Source organism: Coenobita brevimanus, chromosome 29, assembly GCF_032717465.1.
Source record: "Coenobita brevimanus isolate Jiangsu-jjx chromosome 29, ASM3271746v2, whole genome shotgun sequence".
Lineage (NCBI taxonomy): Eukaryota > Metazoa > Arthropoda > Malacostraca > Decapoda > Coenobitidae > Coenobita > Coenobita brevimanus.
This window is the reverse complement of record NC_136982.1, coordinates 38,241,130-38,262,316: the sequence shown is the minus strand read 5'-3', so window position 1 is coordinate 38,262,316 and position 21,187 is coordinate 38,241,130. Positions and strand designations below refer to the sequence as shown.

Here is a 21,187-nt window from a genome sequence, read left to right as displayed (position 1 = left end):
AAGAATATTTGGAAAGCCTGATGAATGGGAACAGACAGGGAACAGTGACTGTAAACATGATTAGTTTTGGGGGTGTGCAGAGAAGGAATGCAGTACCAGGAAACGTGACTCTCGCACAGGTGAAGAACACTGTGAAGCAGCTGAAAAATGGGAAAGCAGCTAGGGCTGATGAGGTGTACGCAAAGATGATTAAGTGTAGTGGAGAAAGCGGAATGAAGTGCTCGTTAAAGATATGTAAGAAGGCAAGGATGAGCGAAACTGTGCCAGCAGAGTGGAAAAAGGCTGTGACTGTACCCCTGTACAAAAATAAAGGGGAGTGAAGTGAATACAAGAATATTCGTGACATAAGTTTACTGAGTGTTGTAGGGAGGATATATGGTAGGATTATTATTGAGAAAGTAAGAAAGATATCAGAAGTCCTAGTGAGTGATGAACAGGGTGGCTTCAGGAGTTGCAGAGGATGTGTGATCATATATTTGCAGTAAGACAGCTAGTGGAGAAAGCTTGTGAGAAGGACTATAAGATGTTTATGGCATTCATGGATCTGGAAAAAGCACACGACGAAGTAAAAAAAGAAGGATTGGGGAAGGTCTTGCATAAGTACGGTGTAGACGGTATGTTGCTAGGTGTCATCAAGAGTTTTTATGATGGTACTGAGGCATGTGTAAGGGTAAATGGGCACCTGAGTGAATGGTTCACGATCATTGTAGGCGTGCAACAAGGTTGTGTGATGTCCCCATGGTTGTTCAATATATATATGGATGGGGTGATGAGAGAAGTAAAAACACAAGTAATGGAGAGAGGGATGGTGTTGGTAATGAATGGTGATGGATGGAATATCTCAAATTTGTTGTATGCTGATGATGAAGTACAACTTGCAAATACCAGACAAGAACTTCATAGACTTGTGCAGAATTTTGCTGTTGTCAGTAAGTATCATGCCTTGAGAGTAAATGTAGAAAAGAGTAAAGTGATGGTTACTTAGAAAGAAGGTGACTCCAAGTGTGATGTTACAGTGAATGGAGAGAGACTGAAATTGGTGAGAGAGTTCAAATACCTGGGTACAGTGACAGAAAAGAGGAAAATGTGCAAAAGAAGTGGTAAGTAGAGTGACACAATGAAGGAATGTAGCTGGTGCTATGAAGGCCTTGATAAGAAACAGAGGCTTGAGTGTTGCAGCTACACGAGGCTTACATGAGGAAGTGTTAATGCCAACTTTAACATACAGATATAAGACTACGGTGTGGCATGAAAATGAAATGTCAAGAGTAAAAGACGTGGAGTTGGGACTGCTGAGGAATGTATGAGTAGTAAAGAGAGTGGGTCGGATACGAAATACTATGATTCGTGAAAGATGTGGAGTGAGGAAGTCTGAGGACACCAGAAATGAAGAGAGTGTACTGACTTGGTACGGTCATGTGGAGACAATGGATAACAACAGAGTGGTAAAAAAAGTATATCTGAGCAAATCTGAAGGAAGGAGGAGGCAAGGTAGGCCAAGGAGAAGGTGAAGGTATATGGAAGGTGAGTGTGTGAAGATGAGAGGTATGGAAATTGGTGAGGCTAGGGGACTGACAAGAGATCATGCTGGCTGGATGAATACAGTATTGTAAAAAGGGCATGATCAGGGATTTGGCACCCCTTTTCAATGTGGCAGTGTCCATACTGACTATCGAATACGTTTATGTGAAGCTACAGAATGTGGTGAATGTTTTTGGTGTATCAGATAGAGCCAGGATTCCAGGGGCTTGAATGATGAATGAATGGAAGTGTGACCCATCGGACCAGACAAACTTGAGCTGTCTGGACACTGCTACTCCTCACCCTGCCCTAGGGTGGACAAGGAGGTCCGGATGATGATGATGATTATGATGATGATGAAGATGATATTTAATGAAAGGCACCATATACAGGCAAATCCCAGTTTAACAATGCAATTGCCTGAGTAAAAACCCATCGCTTGGCAGGGTATCATATCTCGGGGTAGATTTAACATGTAAAGTATTGGGATGCATTTTTGAGCCTTGGGTTTCCCCCCCAACCAAGTCCTAAACCCACCCATGGCCTAACAGCTGTAAAAGAAGCTAACCCAAGCCTAAAACCAGTGCCTGTCTTACTTGTACCCAGTCAAGGTCACTGGAGAATGCAATCTCTGACTCATATTCAAACTCAGTAGAGACAAAGCAGCAGCATTGTATACAATCCCACCATCAGATGGTCCCGGAAAAGTTAAATAAACATACGCTACGCATATTAATATTGTATGAATGACACAGAATTGTCCAAAGTGCAAACTGTTGTGATGGAGAATCGCTGTTGTTTTGACAGGGAATTCTCTTGACAGGGAATGCAATTGATGATGCAATCGGGATGGCCTTTTCAACGGCCCCTCTTTATGTCGTTTTAGTTACTGTTCTGGTTGTTGAGCTCCTTTATTTTCTTCTCTCTTATTATACAGCATTCATTTGGAAATTCCTTTGTATTTTCAAAGTGTTTGCCCTTGAACAGCCCGAATGTAAACACATGATTTATCGATCGATGATGCGATTGAGATAACCTTTTCACCAGCCCCTCTTAATGTCGTTTTAGTTATTGTTCTGGTTGCTGAGCTTCTTTATTTTCTTCTCTCTTAGTTTCCAACATTTATTCAAAATTCCTTTGTATTTCAAAGTGTTTTTCCTTGAACAGCCGAAATGTAAACATTGATTTGTCGATGTCAAAGTTTTCATCAATGCAAGAAATTTTCACTTTTTAAGGCTTTCATAATTATTGATATTTATTCAAAATTATTATTACATATTCCATGATAGGTTAGAAGTTCAATGGTCAAACACGAAATATTCCTTTTTGAGTCACCTTGCTGTCCACACTGTTTTGTACCTCATCTGATGGGTGAGAATCCATACTTCAAATGACAGTGTTCACTCCACCTATGACTAAAACACATTAATCTAAGTCTAAAAACAGTTTACAAATCAACCTAAACACAAAATTTAAGTCTAAAATATCATCAAAATCTTAAAAAAAAAAAATCAAAACTCATTGCAAAACCTGGGGTAAGCCTACAATGGGTGGGATAGAGTGGTGTTTCTATCCCCATCACAATACCGGGGCTTTTCATCTAGGGGTATCGTAAATCGGGGTTTGCCTGTATTTCCTTTGCTACCTTCCATACTATATAAGTTAACTCTCTCAAGATCCACAGCTTACTACCCTCCACTGAATAAAATATTCCAGTATTAGCAGAAAAGAATATTAGTTGTCCTAAGCATAAGAGGGTTAATGGTGACAATATGAACTGTCTTAGACATCTATGAGTTACTCCCAGCTGAATAAAAATGTTTGGGATTAGCTACAAAAGAATATTACAGTTGTTTCTCAAATTCTTGCTGATATAAACACCACTTACCCGCAAAGAGTCCTGAGATAATGGTGGCAAGAGTGGGAGTCTTGAATCGCTTGTTTATTCTTGACAAGAAACGAAAGATAAGCCCATCACTGGCCATGGCATAGATCACACGAGGCAATGGAAACAGTGCTCCAAACAGACTGATGGGTAGTGTTGTGCAGCAGAGGAAGGAGAGAGACAATACAAACCATTAACAACATAATAAAAAATGCTGATTAACTCAGTGTGGTTCTTTGAAAGTCATGATGAAAAAAGTCTAATAACCATGACAATTCTTTTTTTTACCCAATTACTTTTTTTAAACTGAAAGAAAGAGGACACCTGAGTAGTTCTGATATAACAAAGAAAGGTACAGTGGTGATAATGTTTACTTCTTACAGGTCACTACCAACACCTTAAGAAGAAAAACGTGCCATTTGTACAACCCACTTCACACATAAGCAATGGAATGTATCTCAATACAGCCAAAGTCTAGGAGAGAGGTGCTGCACTGCCACTTTGATTATAGTACAACTGTGACCCTTAAGTTCCACAAAGGATGCTCAGTTGTAACCATATGATCAGGGATGCCATTGCCATGATCACCATAAGGAGTGCTAGGCCTCACTAGCCATGTGACTCACCCTATGCATTAGGTTCTGCAGATTTACAGTGCATTACCATATCTGTGCATTTTTATATCCTTATCAGTCTGTCATTATTACTGTGCTCAAAGGCAGTTTAGTGTAATTTTATATTCAATTCATCCTGTGGGAAACTTCAGTCCTTCAGAATGTGGGTTTATTTATTTTCTTTCCCCCCCAAATTTTTAAGTATATCGTGCAACATATGGGTGCATTCTTTCAGCCCTGACTGAGCCAAAACTTACCATAAAACTGTGACAGGTGCCCCCTTCCTAACCTAATTCCTGTGTTACAAATCATACCAATCTGTGATTTGCTCCTGCATTTGTAATATTACTGTATACAACTTTCTCAATGTTCAATAGTGAGCACACTACATATACATGGTAAGTTTGATGCTTTGCTTATGTGAAAACTAAAGTGCCAGGATGTACTTATGCTCTTGAAGGGGCCAAGTTCATCAATATAAACAGAGGTTCATCATTCCTTCTGAAAGGGGAAAGGCAGTCCCATACCTAATGCCAGCTTTGGATTTGGAGTTATCAATGAAAACTGACTTCTGGCAAGCAAGGTAGCATGATTTAACCCCTAAAGACTGATGTCTGAAAGTTGTCAGTTTCGAGTCCTGCTATGTAAAGTTCTAATACTGACGACTGTAGACAGGTTGAATATATTTATTTATCTTGCTTTTTTTTTTTTTTTTTTTAATGTTCATTCCTTCAACTTGTTCCATGCCTAGGCACACAATTCATATTAATTTTAGTGATTTCTGTAAGGTTATTTGGCAAAAATAATGTATTTTGCAAAATTTTCCTATTTTTGTTCTTCCATTAACTTTGAAGGTCATTTGTACAGTAAGCATTAAACATGAGAGTGAAATATACATTTTCAGGTGTGTAAATTCAAGCTCTTGAACTCTACAAGACCAAAATTTACCCTGGTGAAAACTGAAAATTGGACCCAAAATGCAGCTGGGGAATAGTCAGGGTGGGAGATTTGAGGTTTTGGGGGGGTTAAAAACTAGTAAGCCACCATATGTGATCTCTCAGCCTTGAGGACTGACAATGAACTGACCGTGAAATCTATGAATAAAGTGATTAGTTTGTTGCATCCAAATTACTGTACAGTTTTTCATATCTTAGCTTCCCCATACCAAAATGGGGCTGAGTGGGTCTGGTTAGTACTTGGATGGGTGACCGCCTGGGAACACCAGATGCTGTTGGCATCCCTACGTCAAGTGGGGTTGGTGGAGGATTAGTGCCCCTCCCTGTAAAACAATTAACTCTAAGCCCTTGGCCACCCTGTCTGGGATACATGGCGTCTGGCAATGAATGAAAAAAAAAAAAAAACAAGCTACACCTCTTGTTGCTCATGTGGTCCAAGGTTCATCTGAATGAGAACTTGTTGACAGTAAACAAAAGCTGTCCTTCTACAGTCCACCAATAGGGTACTGGTACAAAGCTTGGGGATCTCTGTACAACCAGGTAGTTGATCTACCAGGTTATTTCAGTGTCACTGCAGGAAGGTGCTCCCCCTCCAGCAACAACAGTATACCTGCACAATAATGTAATGTGCAGGATAGTTTACTTCAACGCACTGACTAGCCAATGTATGAAAGAAATACTGCTGCCTGGATCTACTTCTGGCAGCATCAGAAGGTTGAGTTAATAATGTTTTACAATGGGACATACCAGTCATCAGTGTATAATCACATACAACCTTATTTTCAGAAATAATATCATATAAGCCAATTACATGCATGGGAGAGTTCATAACTAGAAGCTGAATGGAAAAATTTAAAAGGCAATTTTAGGCAGTACTGAGTGACATACCACTTCTAAAACATCAAATATTAATGACGCAAGGGCAAATCTTACAGAGATTCTTCAAAAATGCGTCAAAATACACATTCCAATGCATAAGAGATAGTCTACTAAGAATATGAGATACATATAGTGGAAGAGCAATGCTACAAGTTGTCACATGAAAGACTGCACACCAAAATTACGAGGACACAAATGAGGACAGTTATATCATCATACTCAAAAAAAATAAATAAATAAATAAAAAAAGTAATACATTAGCAAAACAACACATGCAAAATGATGAAGCTCACACTTCCAAACCATGAAAGATAATCAGACAAATTCAAATGGAGCAGGTCAAAGGACAGCATATAACACTGCTCGACCATAGTCATTTGCCTTGGTGTAACAACTGCGTGGAGACATGAAGGCATCATCATGTCTAGTAAAATATAACCACCCATGCTGTGGTTCACTTGTGTTAAAATATTCTCATAAAAAAAGTCCCCACAGTATCTAAATTGAAGTACTGAGTAAAATTAAACAACAGGGTCCAATGTAGTAATATAAGGTTCAACTATGACTACAGGTTACTCACCATGCTAAGTAAGCTAGTTTGGCCACTTTAAATTACTAACTAATAAATGACAAACTCCTAAGTTAAAGATTTCATAATCACAGTACTCAAATGAATGAGGCTTACCACAAAAATGGTAGGAAGCAGAAACCACAGAAAGTGGGCACAACAGAAAACTACATTGGTGAAACAGATGACAACAACGATCACCTGAAAGGAGCAAAAACACCAGGCAACAATCCTGAGAAACACAGACCCAGCCAAGTAGTAGGGGTGTTGCTAATGTGTGAATTTTCTAACTGTTTAAGTTTAGAGTACAGGATATAATACAGTCTTGCAGTAGAGCACAGCACACTTTTCCTGAACTTTCGTTGTATCAAGATTAACTCTCTAACACCAATGAAGTTAAACAATCTGCTTTTGAAAATAACCTTTAGGAAAAAAAAATCAGTCATTCATTAATTAAAGTCATACTCTCCACAATATATATGAGACTTGACTGAATAAACTGTACACAGTGCTACAGGATAACAAATGACAGAAAGCTATGACATGGTGTGTTAACCCCTTAACCGCGGGGCGTCACTTTCGTGACGCTTGGGAGCAAGGGATCATACTGCGGGGCGTCACTTTTGTGATTCTGTGTTATTTTGAATTCGCCCGGGCTTTCAAGTGGTGGCTTGTATCATCTATCAGTACTGCCAATGTCCAACACTAGTCAACACTCCTAGTCTCATCTGTACTCCCATCCATTGTTGACAATTTAGCCATTTCTCCCCATTCTTGACTCCCCTCCCTACCTCCCCTCCATTACCCTATCCTCTTGCCTACCCGGCCGTGCTGCGCTAAGTAAATCTTCCCTGGAATTTTTCACTGATTTCATCTATTGAAATAAGCCCTATGCCCTATTCTTATACCAAATAATATATACAAGAAAGAAATAAGGTAAGTAAGAGTGCCATACACCTAGAATTGGCTAATTATCACCTGACAACACCTCACATGCACTCTTCGCTAATTTTTGCTGTTTATTTCCCCTTGAAATATGCCGTAAAATCTATTTTCATAATAAAAATATATATAAGAAAAGAAGGGAAAGGCCTAAGTGATATTTACATTCACCTGGAACTAAAAAATTTATTATGTATTGTCTTGGTTTCCTGCCAATCATTTCATTGCTATATATTAACAGGTCTCACAAGACTGAAGTTGGTAGTATTGCACTCACCCTAGCCAGGCGGCAGGAGGCCACAACTATCAGTTCATTGTCGTCTTTCAATATGAAGGTATGTCAGATTCGCTCCTGCTAACTTCCGCCGCTTTTATAGCCCCATGCAAAGGGCCCTGTGACCTATACCCCCTACTAAACCTCGTGTGGAAAGAGGTAAAGGCCTGACAATTGAAAGAGAGTGACTACGATCTTTCTGTTGAGTAAAACAGTGCAAGTGGAATTGTAAATAATGTGTAAATAATGTGTAAACAGCAAGTGAAAGCTATGAATGTAAATATATGTGAACAGTGGAAAATAGTTTTATACGTTACTTCAAGTGACAGTGCATAACACAGTGTAAATAAAATAGAAATGTAAATAATGTAAATAAAATAGAGAACGTAAATAGAAATGTAAATGAGTAGTATTATAAGAATACGAGTATATATACTAGGAGTAATGAAAGTGAAAGTTTCACTCTAGCATGCAGGAATACTATGAGTTATGAGAGTGAAGGTGAAAGTGACATTCACTCTCAATGCTAGTATACAGGACGAGAAAGTGAATGCTACGTATTTTACTGAAAGAAATTGAATCCCTACAGTGACAATAAACTACTATTACTGAAGGAAACTTATGGATAAAGACTGCAGATATATATATGTGTTATATAGTAATAGAAATATAAACTGTGAGTATTTTTATGAATAATAAATGACACCACCAGCGGCGAACGATCGGAAGTGGGATGGTCATACGCCCTCGTAATTTTCATTGCTTTCACAGTGGGTTTTTTTTGGAGTATGGATTCCAAACTATTTGAGAATCATAGAATAGTGTTTCTAGTGATAATACCAGGCTGTGGTAATCATATTACGAGTTGTCGGGAAGTGTAAAGTGGAGACTTCGTTACCCAACTTCAGAGGTCTCCACAAGTCCTACGGTACTCGACGAAGGCTCAAGAAACACCCCAGGAGAAAGCTGAAGGTATGTGCCATAAGCATATGTGATTTTAATATTCTAGGACTAATAACTGATTTTTGGCAAATATTTTTAGAGAGTCTGTCGGAGCGCGAATATGCCAGCGGGAGCCGCAGGTCAAAGCAAAACAAGCCCGCGGTTTAAGGGTTAATGAGCCCTGACAGAATAGTTTCTATCAGCTAAATATAACTGCTTGTCATTATCCAGAATAAAATACAGTATATCAGTGTGTAAGAAACGGAACCTAAAGATGAATGTAGGGAAGAGTAAAGTGATGGTCTTTGAGAGAGGTGAAGTTAGTGAATGTACAGCGAGGTTGGATGGTGAGAAATTGGAAAATGTGAGTACGTTTAAGTATTTGGGTAGTGTGATGAGTAAGGATGGAGGTTTGGAGGGTGAAGTGCTTGAAAGGGTACAGCAGGGAAGAAAGGTTGCTGGTTCGTTGAAAGCAGTGATAAGAAACAGGGAAGTGAGCATGGAAGTGAAAAAGTTACTACATGACAGTACAGTATTGTGATACCAACTCTAACATACGGAAGTGAAGCTTGGACATTGTTGGAAGGACACAAGTCAAGAGTGAGAGCAGTGGAAATGAGTTATTTAAGAGGAGCCTGTGGAGTCACATGGAGAGACAGGCTGACGAATGAGGATATAAAGGAGCGTTGTGGTGTGGATGTGGATGTGATAGGAAGCGTTATGAGGAACACACTGAGGTGGTTTGGCCATGTGGAGAGGATGGAGGATGAAAGACTGACGAAGAGAGTGTATGTGAGTGAGGTGGAGGGGGGAAGAGGGAGGGGGAGGCCGAGGATGAGATGGAGGGATGGGGTGGAGAGGTATATGAGAGAGGGGGGTGTGAGTTGGGAGCAGGGCAGTGAAATGGCGGGGGACAGGGCGACTTGGAGGCGATTTGTTTGTGGCCACCCCAAACGGGATTGAGGCGTCTGGCACTAGATAGATAGATAGACAGTGTGACAATACTGCATCTGTGAAAAGGTTATAGAAAAAATCTAAAAATGTCGAAATCTCCAAATAAGAACAAAATTTCTAAATACTGTACCATGTTATTAACTCTATCAGGTTTCAGTTCCGGCTAGATTGCAGTAAAGCCTCACTATAACAGACTATTTCAAGTCCAAGCCAGTCCGATAAAAGAGACATCTGGACTTCCCCTTGCTAACCCAGACTTTTTCAGATACATCACACATTAGTCTGGATCGCACCAACAGTTTTTCACTATCACTGCAGTACTGTACTGTATTATACATTCACTACAATAATCAAATGGTATAATATATATAATAATACTGTACTGTAAACTAAAACATGTCTTTTATTTACCTTACTGTGGTGAGCATAACTGAAGTGGTCTGGCAGTCTGGACCGATTCCAGCTTTATCAGACTTTTTCCGATATATAAGAATATAGTCTGATCGGCTCCTTGATTCCAATAAAAGCGAATTCCAGTATATTGCAGTCTCTTATATCGAAGTTTTACTGTACACCTGTCATAGAGTCAGCCGCTCTAAAACTGACCTGCATCTTCGCACCTTGATACAATAATCCCTCTAAGATTCGACGTAATAGAGCCCAAGCAACGTCCGGGACTTGGTCTTGTCTGGAACTCGGGAAATATGCCCCTGGACAGGTGCTTATAGACTTCAACCCAACCTAACTTAGAAAGTCACCTAAATAACTCCCTACTAGACATGCACAGCACCTATTTAAGACCCTAGTCACACAAATAAGGGACAGAAACCATAAAATAAATGAAAAGGAACCAGAGAATGAGAAATCAGAAGTAATGAAAATATTTAGCAGTGTACAGGGTACTTACAACACGTCTGTGGCCATTGCGGATATTAACCTGCCTCCTCTATGGCTCTGACAGTGGTGAAGGTGCACTTGAAGCACATACAGTAATCCATTGTTGCTCTGCACTTAATCCTTTGTACTGTGAATTATAATTGTTTAACACTGCACATTCTCTTATTACTTGCCCCATGCCAGTTGCAACACGGCAGTGTTGCACTCTGCACTTAATTCTTTGCACTCTGAATTCTAATTTCTTAACACTGCACAACACTGTAAATTCCCATGTGGTCTAATGGCGAGGTATTGCAGTTTATTCACAAAAGCGAGCACACAGGCAGCCATGGCGATGAGCGTGCAGTCACGACGGTAGGCAGGCAGGAAATGGGGAGGATGCAGGGGCGCTCTAGCAGTCGTTGCTGGAACTACACACCAAAACACAGCTGTTCATCACCGCGCGGCAAATTTAGAGTGAGGATGAATACACATTGGCTTTTTTTTTTTTTTTTTTTTTTTTTTTTTTAAGTGACCCAGATCCCAAGCCCAAAATGTTCGGGACTTGGGGTGTCTGGGTCTTCAAGGGATTACTGTATTTTTCTTTGATCAGTCTATGTAAATATATTTTTCACGATAGAACGCTGGTTTTGGTGTCTTTTTAAAGCTAAGTAGTTGCACTTTATCGCAGCATGTTCAAAAAAGGAGAAAAAAATTTATAAAAGTCAAAATGACAAGTTGAAGTTAGGCAGAAACCAAAAATTTTATACCTTACCGTAGAAAAATATTTGCCAAGAATAATGTAATAAAAGATACATACATCTGGTTTATACCACGCAAAACTACGATAAATTACCTCTACAATGATGTATAGTTTATGGCTATTAATGCATGTTACTGTGCAGTAAAGCAAAAGAAAAAGGATGCACAATTTCATATGATTGCTGGACGCATATTAGCTTAGCGATCTTTTTCTGTGATCGGCCTGTGTGAATATACTTTTCATGATAGAATGTTTGTTTTAGTGTCATTTTAAAGCTGAACAGTTTTACTTTACTGCAGTATGTTCAAAGAAGGAAAACCAAGAAAATAAAATGTTAAAATGACAAGTTGTTGTTAGGCGAAAACCAAAAATTTATACCATGCCACAGAAAAATATTTGCCAAGAATAAAGTGAAGATATATAAATCTGGCTTGAACTATGCAAGTTTATTACCTTTACAATGATATATAGTTTATGGCTATTTATGCATGTTATTGCACAGTAAAGCGAAAGAAAAAAGATGCACAATTTTGTATGATTCTCGGCCACATACAGTATTCACTTAATGATTTTTTTTTTTTTTTTTTTAATCAGTCTGTGTAAATATACTCAAGACAGAATGCTGGTATTGGTGTCATTTTTAAGCTGAATAGTTGTATTTTATCACAGTAAGTTCAAAAGGAAAACAAAGAAAATAAAAAGTCAAAATGATGAGTTGAATTTATGACACTTAAACAAAATTTATGATGAATATTTTACAAAAGTATCTTAAAATGACCTGTGTTTGCATCTTCAGAATCTCTGAGGTTGGATATGAAAAGACACGTGAACATGTCATCGGAATCTCAAAGGGTTAGGGGTAGGAGAGGAGAGAGAGAAGATTTTACTGGGTCTAACTGTACCCATTCAAGAAACTGTCGATAGGAATATTATAAACAATAAAGTATTACAACAGTTTTTTTTTTTTTATGCAAGGAAGAAGGAACCAAAGGCCAGGAGCCCACAAACCATTCCTTCCAAGAAAAAAACAAAAACAATACAACAGACAGCCAAATTCATGATCTGTTCATTTTGAGACACCTGGACACACGGCATTTGAAAGACTGGAAATCATAGGAAGTAGGAAATTTAAAAAAAGGGAGACAGTTCCACAGTTGACCTGTTGCATAAATGAAGGACTGAGAGTAACAGTTAACTCTTGCATTAAAGAGTTGGACAGAAAAGGGATGAGAGTTTGTTGCTAGACAGGTGCTACAACATGTCATAGAGGTGGAGGGATGCAATCAGACAGTTAAGAGGAGCAGTGACCACTGAAGTAGCGACAGAAACGAGATAAAGATGCAGCAGTGCAGCGAAGAGACAGAGGTTGAAGGGAGCCAGTAAGAGGAGGAGAGTTAATGAGACTAAAAGCCTGTGACTCCACCCTCTTGAGAAAAGCTGTATGTGGGAAGCCCCCTCTCACATGAGAGTTGTACTCTACACAGGGACGAATAAAAACCCATGTGTAAAGTTAACAAATGTGCAGGGGTAAAAAGGTACACAGTTGGTTTACCACATCTGATCTCTTGGAAGCAGATTTTACAATAGATGTAATGTGATCTTTCCAAGATAAATCCCGAGAGGATGATACCTCAAGCATGTTTAAGGATGATGCAGGATTGGGCTGGATATTAATAAACATTACTGGGTACTCCTGTGGAAGATTTTGTCAAGTTGATAGGTGTAAGAACTGAGTCTTTGATGCATTAAAAACAACAAGATTACTTTCACCCCAGTCAGAGATACGAGCCAAGTCAGATATTATGTAGTCCATAGCCTCATCCCATTTGTTGAAGTACCTGCTGAGATGGATGCTGCAGGAAGCGAATGGAAAAGTGAGGGGTGGAGTCATCAGCATACGAGTGGACAGGGTTATATGTACACCTTAGAAGGTCACTGATGAATAAAAGGAAGAGAGTTGGTGATAGGACAGCCCTGAAGAACAACACTGTTGATAGATCTAGGAGAAGAATGATGGCTGACTACAACAGCAGCTATACAGTGCTCGTCAGAAGTATGGAGCGCCCTGCGTCCCTCCTGAGAAACAAACCTTTCAACATTGAAAAAACATATAAATAATGCATTTTATTTACCTTTAGTGCTTCGTAGGGTAGCCTTTACGTTTCTTCACAGACCTGAGACGTCTTGGAAGTGAAAGGGCGAGGCTCCTGAGGTGCTGGAGCGGTATTTTGTCCCAGGAGTCACGAATGGCGGCTTCCAGCTTAGGCAGAGAGCTCACGTCCTTCCCTTGGAGACTCTTCTTTACGAGGTACCAGAGGTTTTCAATCGGGTTGAGGTCTGGGCTATTTCCTGGCCAGTCTGTCATGAATGATACCTCGCAGTCACGAAGCCAATTGGTGACCGATTTGGCCTTGTGAGCAGGTGCACCGTCCTGCTGAAACACTCGTGCACCTGTTAGCTCGAAGGAGTCTGGTAAATGATCACACAGAAGCTCCAGGTAAACATCCTGATTCACTCTGAGGTTCTTGGGAAGTACAACAAGCTTCCCCAAACCCTTCCCTGAAAAACAACCCCATACTATGAGTGAATCAGGATGTTTAACTGTGCTTTCTACATACCGTGAGTCAAGTGGGTCACTACCTTTGCATGCTCCTCTGTTACAGGTAACACTAAACGTTGCCTCATCAGACCACAACACTGACAACCATTGCTCCTCACCCCAATTTAGATATTTATTAGCAAAGGCAAGCCTACGAATTCTCTGGCTGCTAGAGAGAAGAGGCTTTTTCACAGGCCTGTGACTTGTGTAACCAAGCTCATGCACCCTACGAGACACTGTTCTCACTGACACCTCACCAAACACTTCTGGGTTGCTCTCCTTAATTTTCCTTGCACTCACACGAGGATTAAACTCCACTGCACGTTTTAAAACATTAACAGACCTTGGGGAAGTTTTCCTAGGCCTACCAGACCTCGGTTTCTTTGTGGGAACTTCACCACTGTTTTCCTCCCGAAACCGCGCACACCAACGACGCACTGTCGATCGTGCCACACCAACCAATTCACTAATTTCCTTTGTCTGGTGGCCTGCCTCCTTTAGAGCAATGATCTGGGATATGATTTCACTCGATAGTTCACGGGTAGGTGCCATAACAAAGTTTTGAAGGCCAAAACACTGCGGGACACTCGGTAAAAAATGGCGCAATTTGAGAGGGACACTCGGCGGAGCTCCTCTCTCTCAGGCAGCCCGTGGGCGACTGAGGCGGGAACCAACCAGCGCGTCAGAAGGCCCCAGGCTACCGTGACGTCATGCTCGGAGCTCAAACTTGTGGCTCAATTCTTACCCCTAAAAATGGGTGATTCTTTTTGGGCCATAAGTATTGCGCGCCCGGCGGACAACGCTGAATACTTCTGACGAGCACTGTAGAATGACCAGAAAGGAAGCTAGAGATGAGGGCACAGACAGAAGGATAGAAACTCTAAGAGGGCAGATTGGAAATTTATGATTTATGCCAGACCTGACTGAAATCTTTTGAGATGTTAAGTGCAATGGCAAAGCTTTCACCAAAGTCCCAAAAGGCGGATGACCAGGAGTCTGAAATGTAGGTGAAAAGATCGCCAGTGAAGCGTCCCTGACGGAACCCAAACTGACAATCATATAGAAGGTTGTGATAGGAAAGACGCTTTAAAATATTTATGTTAGGAACAGATTTGAAAGCTTTTGAGACATAGGATGTTCAACTAATTGGGGGATAGTTACAGGATTGGAAATGGTCACCCTTCTTTAGGACAGGCTGAATGAGAGCAAACTTCTAGCAAGAAGGAAAGGTACAAGTTGACAGACAAAGGCAAAAGAGTTTACCTAGGCAGGGTGTAAGCACAGAAGCACAGTTCTTGAGGACAACAGGAGGGACCCCATCAGGCCCATATGCCTTGTTAGTACTGAGGCCAGTGATGGCAGAAAATACATCAGTTGAAGAAATTTTAATGTCAGCCATGAAGAAGTCAGAGGGGGTGGAAGTGATGGAGGAACAGCACCGGAATCGTCTAAGGTGGAACTGGACAAGAAAGTCTGAGTGAAGAGATCTGCTTTATCAGAAGAAATAGCTACAGAGCCATCAGAGTAGAAAAGAGGAGGGAAGGATGATGGGGTAAAGCTGTTAGAAAGGTTTTTGGCAAGGTGCCAGAAGGAGCAGAAAGCATTTGAGTTTGAGAATTGTGAGCATTTAGTACATATGAAATTATTTTTAGCAGAGCGAAAAACAGACTTAACACGATTCCAGGCAGAAACATGAAAAAGATGTGATTCAGGGGTGGGTTGGCTCCAGTACCTTTTATAGGACCTCTCCTAGTTGTGCACAGCATTAAAGGATACGAGAAGGGAATGTATGCTTCCATTCCCGAGAGAATAACCTTCGTAATGAGCAAGGCACACTCAGATGGCTCCCAGCTATGGAAACAATAATCATTCCAGGGAAAATCAGAGTACTGCCGGAAGGTCTCCCACTCTGCAGCTCCAGACTGCCACAGACGACATTTCTTTGGAGGGTTCACAGGCCATACTGAAGCAATAGGACAGGTTAAGGTAATAAGGTTGTGATTGGAGGAGCCCAACAGAGAGGAAAGATTAACACCATAAGCAGAAGGATTAGTTGTAAGGAAGAGATCAAGTATGTTGGAACTCTCTCCAAGGCAGTCAGGGATACAGGTGGGGTGCTGTACAAGCTGCTCTAGGTCATTAAGGATAGAAAAGATGAAGACTTATTCATCAGGTGGATCAGTGAAAGGAAAGGAGGATCAAGGATGTTGGTGAATATTGAAATCTCCTAGAATGGAGATTTCTGGGAAAGGAGAAATGGATAGGATGTGTTCCATCGTAGAAGTAAGACAGTCAATGAATTTTTCATGGTCAGTAGAACTGGGAGATAAGTAAACAGCAGAGATACAGTAATCTCTCTAAGACTCGGACACCCAAGTCGTGGACATTTTGGGCTTGGGTCCAAAAATTGCCAAAAAAAACATCAAAATGCAAAAAAAAAGGTCAATGTGTGTTCATCCCTACTCTAAATTTGCCGTGAGGTGATGAACAGCTGTGTTTTGGCATGTAGTTCTGATGACGTCCAATAGAGCTCCCCTGCATCATCCCCAGTTTCCACCTACCCATCGTCGTGACTGCTCTCTCCTTGCAATGGCTGCCCACATGCTTGTTTTTGTGAGTAAACAGTGAATAAACTTCAATATCTCACCACTACACCACATGGGAATTTACAGTGTTGTGAAGTGTTAAGAAATAAGAATTCAGAGTGCAAAGGATTAAGTGCAGAGTGCAACACTGGTGTGTTGCAACTGGTGTGGGGCAAGTAAGAAGAGAATGTGCAGTGTTAAACAATTATAATTCACAGTGCAAAAGGATTAAATGCAGAGCAACAATGGATTACTGTATGTGCTTCAAGTGCACCTTCACCATTGTCAGAGCCATAGAGGAGGCAGGTTAATCTTCACGACGGCCACGGACGTGTCATAAGTACCCTGTAGAACCCTAAGTATTTTCCATAATCAAGTTCTTTGATCTCAATGTGGGACTGAAACAGGGGTGTGTAATGTCTCCATGGCTGTTTAATATATATCTGGATGGGGTTGTAAAGGAGGTTCAAGGTAGGGCAGTGGATGTGGGGGTGGCCCTAATGAATGAGGGTGAGATTTGGAAGCTTCCGGTGTTGCTGTTTGATGATGATACAGTATTGTTGAGTGAAGATGAATGGGAGTTGCAAGGTTTGGTGAATGAATTTGGGACAGTGTGTAGGAGGAGGAAGCTGAAAGTTAATGTAAACAAAAGTAAAGTTATGGTGTTTGAGAGGAATGAAGTCACAGAGTGTGCAGTGAGGTTGGATGGTGAGGATATGGAGAATGTGAGTGCATTCAAGTACTTGGGTAGTGTGATGAGTAAGGATGGAACTTTGGGGGATGAAGTAAATGAAAGGGTACAGCAGGGAAGGAAGGTTGTTGGTACACTGAAGGCAGTGATGAGAAATAGGGAGGTGAGTATGGAAGTTAAGAAGTCACTGCATGATGGTATTGTGATCCCTACCCTGACGTATGGAAGCGAGGCGTGGACCTTGCAAGAAGGGAACAAGTCAAGAGTGAGAGCAGTGGAAATGAGTTACTTGAGAGGAGCATGTGGAGTGACGTGGAAGGACAGGTTGACGAATGAAGAAGTGAAGGAACGTTGTGGGGTAGATGTGGATGTGGTTGAAAAGATTAGGAGAAATACACTGAGGTGGTTTGGACATGTGGAGAGGATGGAGAATGAAAGACTGACTAGGAGGGTGTATGTAGGTGAGGTGGAGGGAGGGAGAGGGAGGGGTAGACCGAGGATGAGGTGGAGGGATGGAGTTGAGAGGTATATGATGAAGGGGGGGGTGAGTTGGGGGGAGGGGAGTCAAATGGTGGGTGACAGAGTGACTTCGAGGCGTTTTGTCTGCGGCCACCCTTTGCGGGATTAGGGCGTCGGGCTATAGATAGATAGATAGATAGACTTCTAATTCCTCATTCTCTGGTTCCTTTTCATTTATTTTATGGTTTCTGTCCCTTATTTGTGTGAACAAGGTCTTAAATAGCTGCTGTGCATGTGCCGTAGGGAGTTATTTAGGTGGCTTTCAAAGTTAGGTTGAGCTAGGGTCTATGAGTACCTGTCCCGGGGCATTTTTTCCAAGTTCCGGACAAAACCAAATCCCGGACATGCCTTTGGCTCTATTATGCTGGATCTTGGAGGGATTACTGTATATTTAGTCAGAGAATGACACAAAAGCTGAAGCCAGAGAGTAGAGAATTCAGAAGAATCAAGTTCAGGAACACAACAGCAAGATAGGTCGTTGTGCACATATACACAACAGCCACCTCTGGCTTTGATATAAATATGGAGAAAGTAGGAGGATACAGAGAAGCGTTTGCTATCAGTTGCCTCAGACAGCTGAGTCTCAGTTATGAAGAAAATGTGAGGTTTAGAAGAGTAGAGCTGGTGCTCAACGGAGAGAAAGTTAGAGGAAAGGGTGTGAATGTTGCAGAAATGAAGAAGAAGTGTGTCAGACAGTGGTTCCAGGCAACTCACTGAGTCGTCACCGGGAGAGAGGAGGATGGTGGGGGCATTTATGGTCCCCCCCCCCCGGGGGCTCCAAGACTTGGTTATTAGACACCATTTTAGTCTAAATTTTGAATGGGAAGTGTAGTGCGTAATGTGCATGTAGTTTGGTGTTGACAGTTAGAGAAACCTGTATTGCAGAGCATGCTGGCCTACTCTCTGTGTTACTGAAACACTGAAAAAGTACAGCAAAGGTGGATGATCAGGAGCTAGTTCCAATGGCTGATGAAGTAGGAGCTCTGGCTCTCCGTCATCAGCTTTCCATCCATCTTGGGTGTACTGTCCTGCTCGACTGGTGCTACAGTCTACTCCCTGAGAGGTGTCCCAATTTCTAAAGTTAGCTAAACTACAATACAGGCAGCCCTCCACATTCACAGATTCAACTTCTGCGGGTCTCATAGATTCGCGGATTGCCCCTCTGTGGAGTCAAGATTCTGTTCGCAGCCACAAAATGTAGCAGTGTGGAAGCTCGCAGGTCATTTTGCACCAAATAAGGCCCGCACCAAACCACCATGCTCCTCTGTCTCTCCCTCAGTCTGTATCCCATCACTGTCGCGGTCATTTCACTGCCTCTATGCAGCATCGTCCTCTCCTCCTGCCTCTGAGGGGAATATCAATGATCCATCACCACTATGCGATGACGCTAGCAGTAGACATGAGGTGGAGTCTACACACATGTAGACTCCTCATGCCATGCAGTTTCACTCCACATCATGTCGTCCAGTCATCCGTCAACGGTAACTGCATGGCTAATCATCTTGAACATCATCGATGTCATGTTCATCATCATCATCATTATCATCATCACAAGTTGTCAGAGTTCATCCACCAAAACTTCAAGGACAGTGGTGAGTTAACTCTGAATTTAATGTGTATGGTTGTAAGAAGTTGGGGTAAATACTGTATGTAGTTGATAACTTGCCTACACTCACATGGATGTGCACAAGACACACTCAGTCGCGGAAGTCTGTGGAAGTTACCAGGTACATATTTACCCTAACTTAGTACAGCCATACCCAATCAAAACTTATTTGTTATGAAACATTTTTATACAGTTAGTCTGTTACTATTTATGATATTTTATCCTGCTTTCAAGTCCCAGATGTGGTTTATTAGGTACAGTATGTGCACACTTGTTCACAGGGGGTGATTTGTGGCTATGGAGGCATTTATGGGAGGGTGCACCAAACATTCGCGGAAATTCCAAATTCGCAGGGGTCTGTGTCCCCTACCCCCATGAATATGGAGGGCCACCTGTAGCTGAGTTGTCCTAATCGTAAGAGTTAATGTCGACAACATTAACACTCTCAGTCTCCTGTAACCTGCTCTCAGCTGAATGACATCGTTTGGTGATGGTTGGAATACAATACTTGCCCGGATCACATAAGTGTTAATCATGAGGACATACCTTGCAGAGAATCCAAAGAGTGCACCAATGCTAACAAACCACTTGGCCACATCCCAACCTAGAACTTCATACAGGTACACCAGGGGAGCCTCGCTGTCCTGTTGTTGGAAGAGCCAATTGCAACATTAACCCTTTAAAGACAATGATATATTTTTCTTATTATTCATACTGCCTGCAGATGATTCTGTTCGCCTTAGAAAAACCATTAAGAGTAGCATTAACTTGTTAATGCAGCTCTTACCTTGTTTTATACTAGGGGGCTCTCCTAAACTGAACAAAACTATCTTGTGGTGGCAAAAATAAAAAGAACTTGCTGAATAATCCCAAAGTGAAGACAAGAAATTGAGTCCAAAGGTCTCCACATAAGCATTAGAAAGACAAAAGCCATGCTATGTAGGTTTGCCAATTATGACATACAGCTTTGGGTAATGGGCAATAAGTTGCATCTGGTATATGCATGGGCAGGAACAGTAGTTTATATGCTGGATGCGAATATCAGGTACATAAGAGATGTAGAGATGAGAGTGACCACTTGAGTTTGGCAATGGATATCCAATGTGGCTGATGTACAGGTACAGTCAGAGCTCTCAATGTTAAACTAATATGATCCATGGTGATATAAATGCTCACAAGAGACTGTTGACAAATTCTGCTTTTGTGTTGCAAGTGGTGGTGCCTAGCCACAAAACTGCTACTCATCCTAGCATCTCAAGTTCTCCCATTGTTCACAACGAGAAGGTGTTTGGTAGCTACCAGTGGAAGATGTGTCATACTGTATGGCAGTGAAATATGGATGTAAAAGAAGATACACCTTGCTAAGATTGGAACAAACTGATATAAGAATAATATATGGAGTAAAAGTGAATGATGCATTACCTTCAACTTAACAAAAAACAAATGGCTGGGAATGGAAAACATCACAATGAAAGCAGAAAGCAGGAGACTTTGATGGTTTAGACATAATGAGATGATGGATCAGGGGAGTTGGGTATGGAGTAGAAGAAGTATTGCAGTACTGGGCCATTGAGACAGAAGTAAACCAAGGAAAACATAGGATGAAGTGCTGTGTGGTGTTCTCAGAACCAATGTACCAGTGTAGGCATTATACAGGCACTAGTATATATCTCATAACACAATGTGCAGGATGTAGTGTCTGCTGGAGACATACACAGCTTCTCACTAGGAATGTCAATCCACATAATGGATATCCATAATCTTGTTCCAAAACATCAAGAATGCTTAACATATGATGTATCTCAACAATCTCTTTGTAGTCCAGATGACCAAGAATTTCATGACGTATTCAAACCCATGGGGCAACCAGCTCTAGTCGGTCAGTCCACGTGAAGGGAAATCTACCAGACACTACATCACATACACACATCCTCTCCAGGCTGTATATAATGTAAGAGAGATTCTCTTCAGGTCAGAAGGGGTTAGAGAGAACGCCCGATAACACGAGGGTCA

General features: G+C 41.3%; 1 protein-coding gene across 1 annotated transcript in view; it reads right to left on the bottom strand.

Moving 5' to 3' along the window:
* The window catches only part of LOC145395006 (high affinity cationic amino acid transporter 1-like), a 116,995-nt gene that overhangs the window by 41,865 nt on the left and 53,943 nt on the right, over positions 1 to 21,187 (bottom strand). The window contains exons 7-8 of the mRNA XM_080268751.1: positions 19,721 to 19,818; positions 3,410 to 3,549 (exon numbers count right to left, since the gene is read on the bottom strand). Coding sequence (XP_080124877.1) covers positions 3,410 to 3,549; positions 19,721 to 19,818 — 238 coding nt within the window. The remainder of the gene's footprint in view (positions 1 to 3,409; positions 3,550 to 19,720; positions 19,819 to 21,187) is intronic.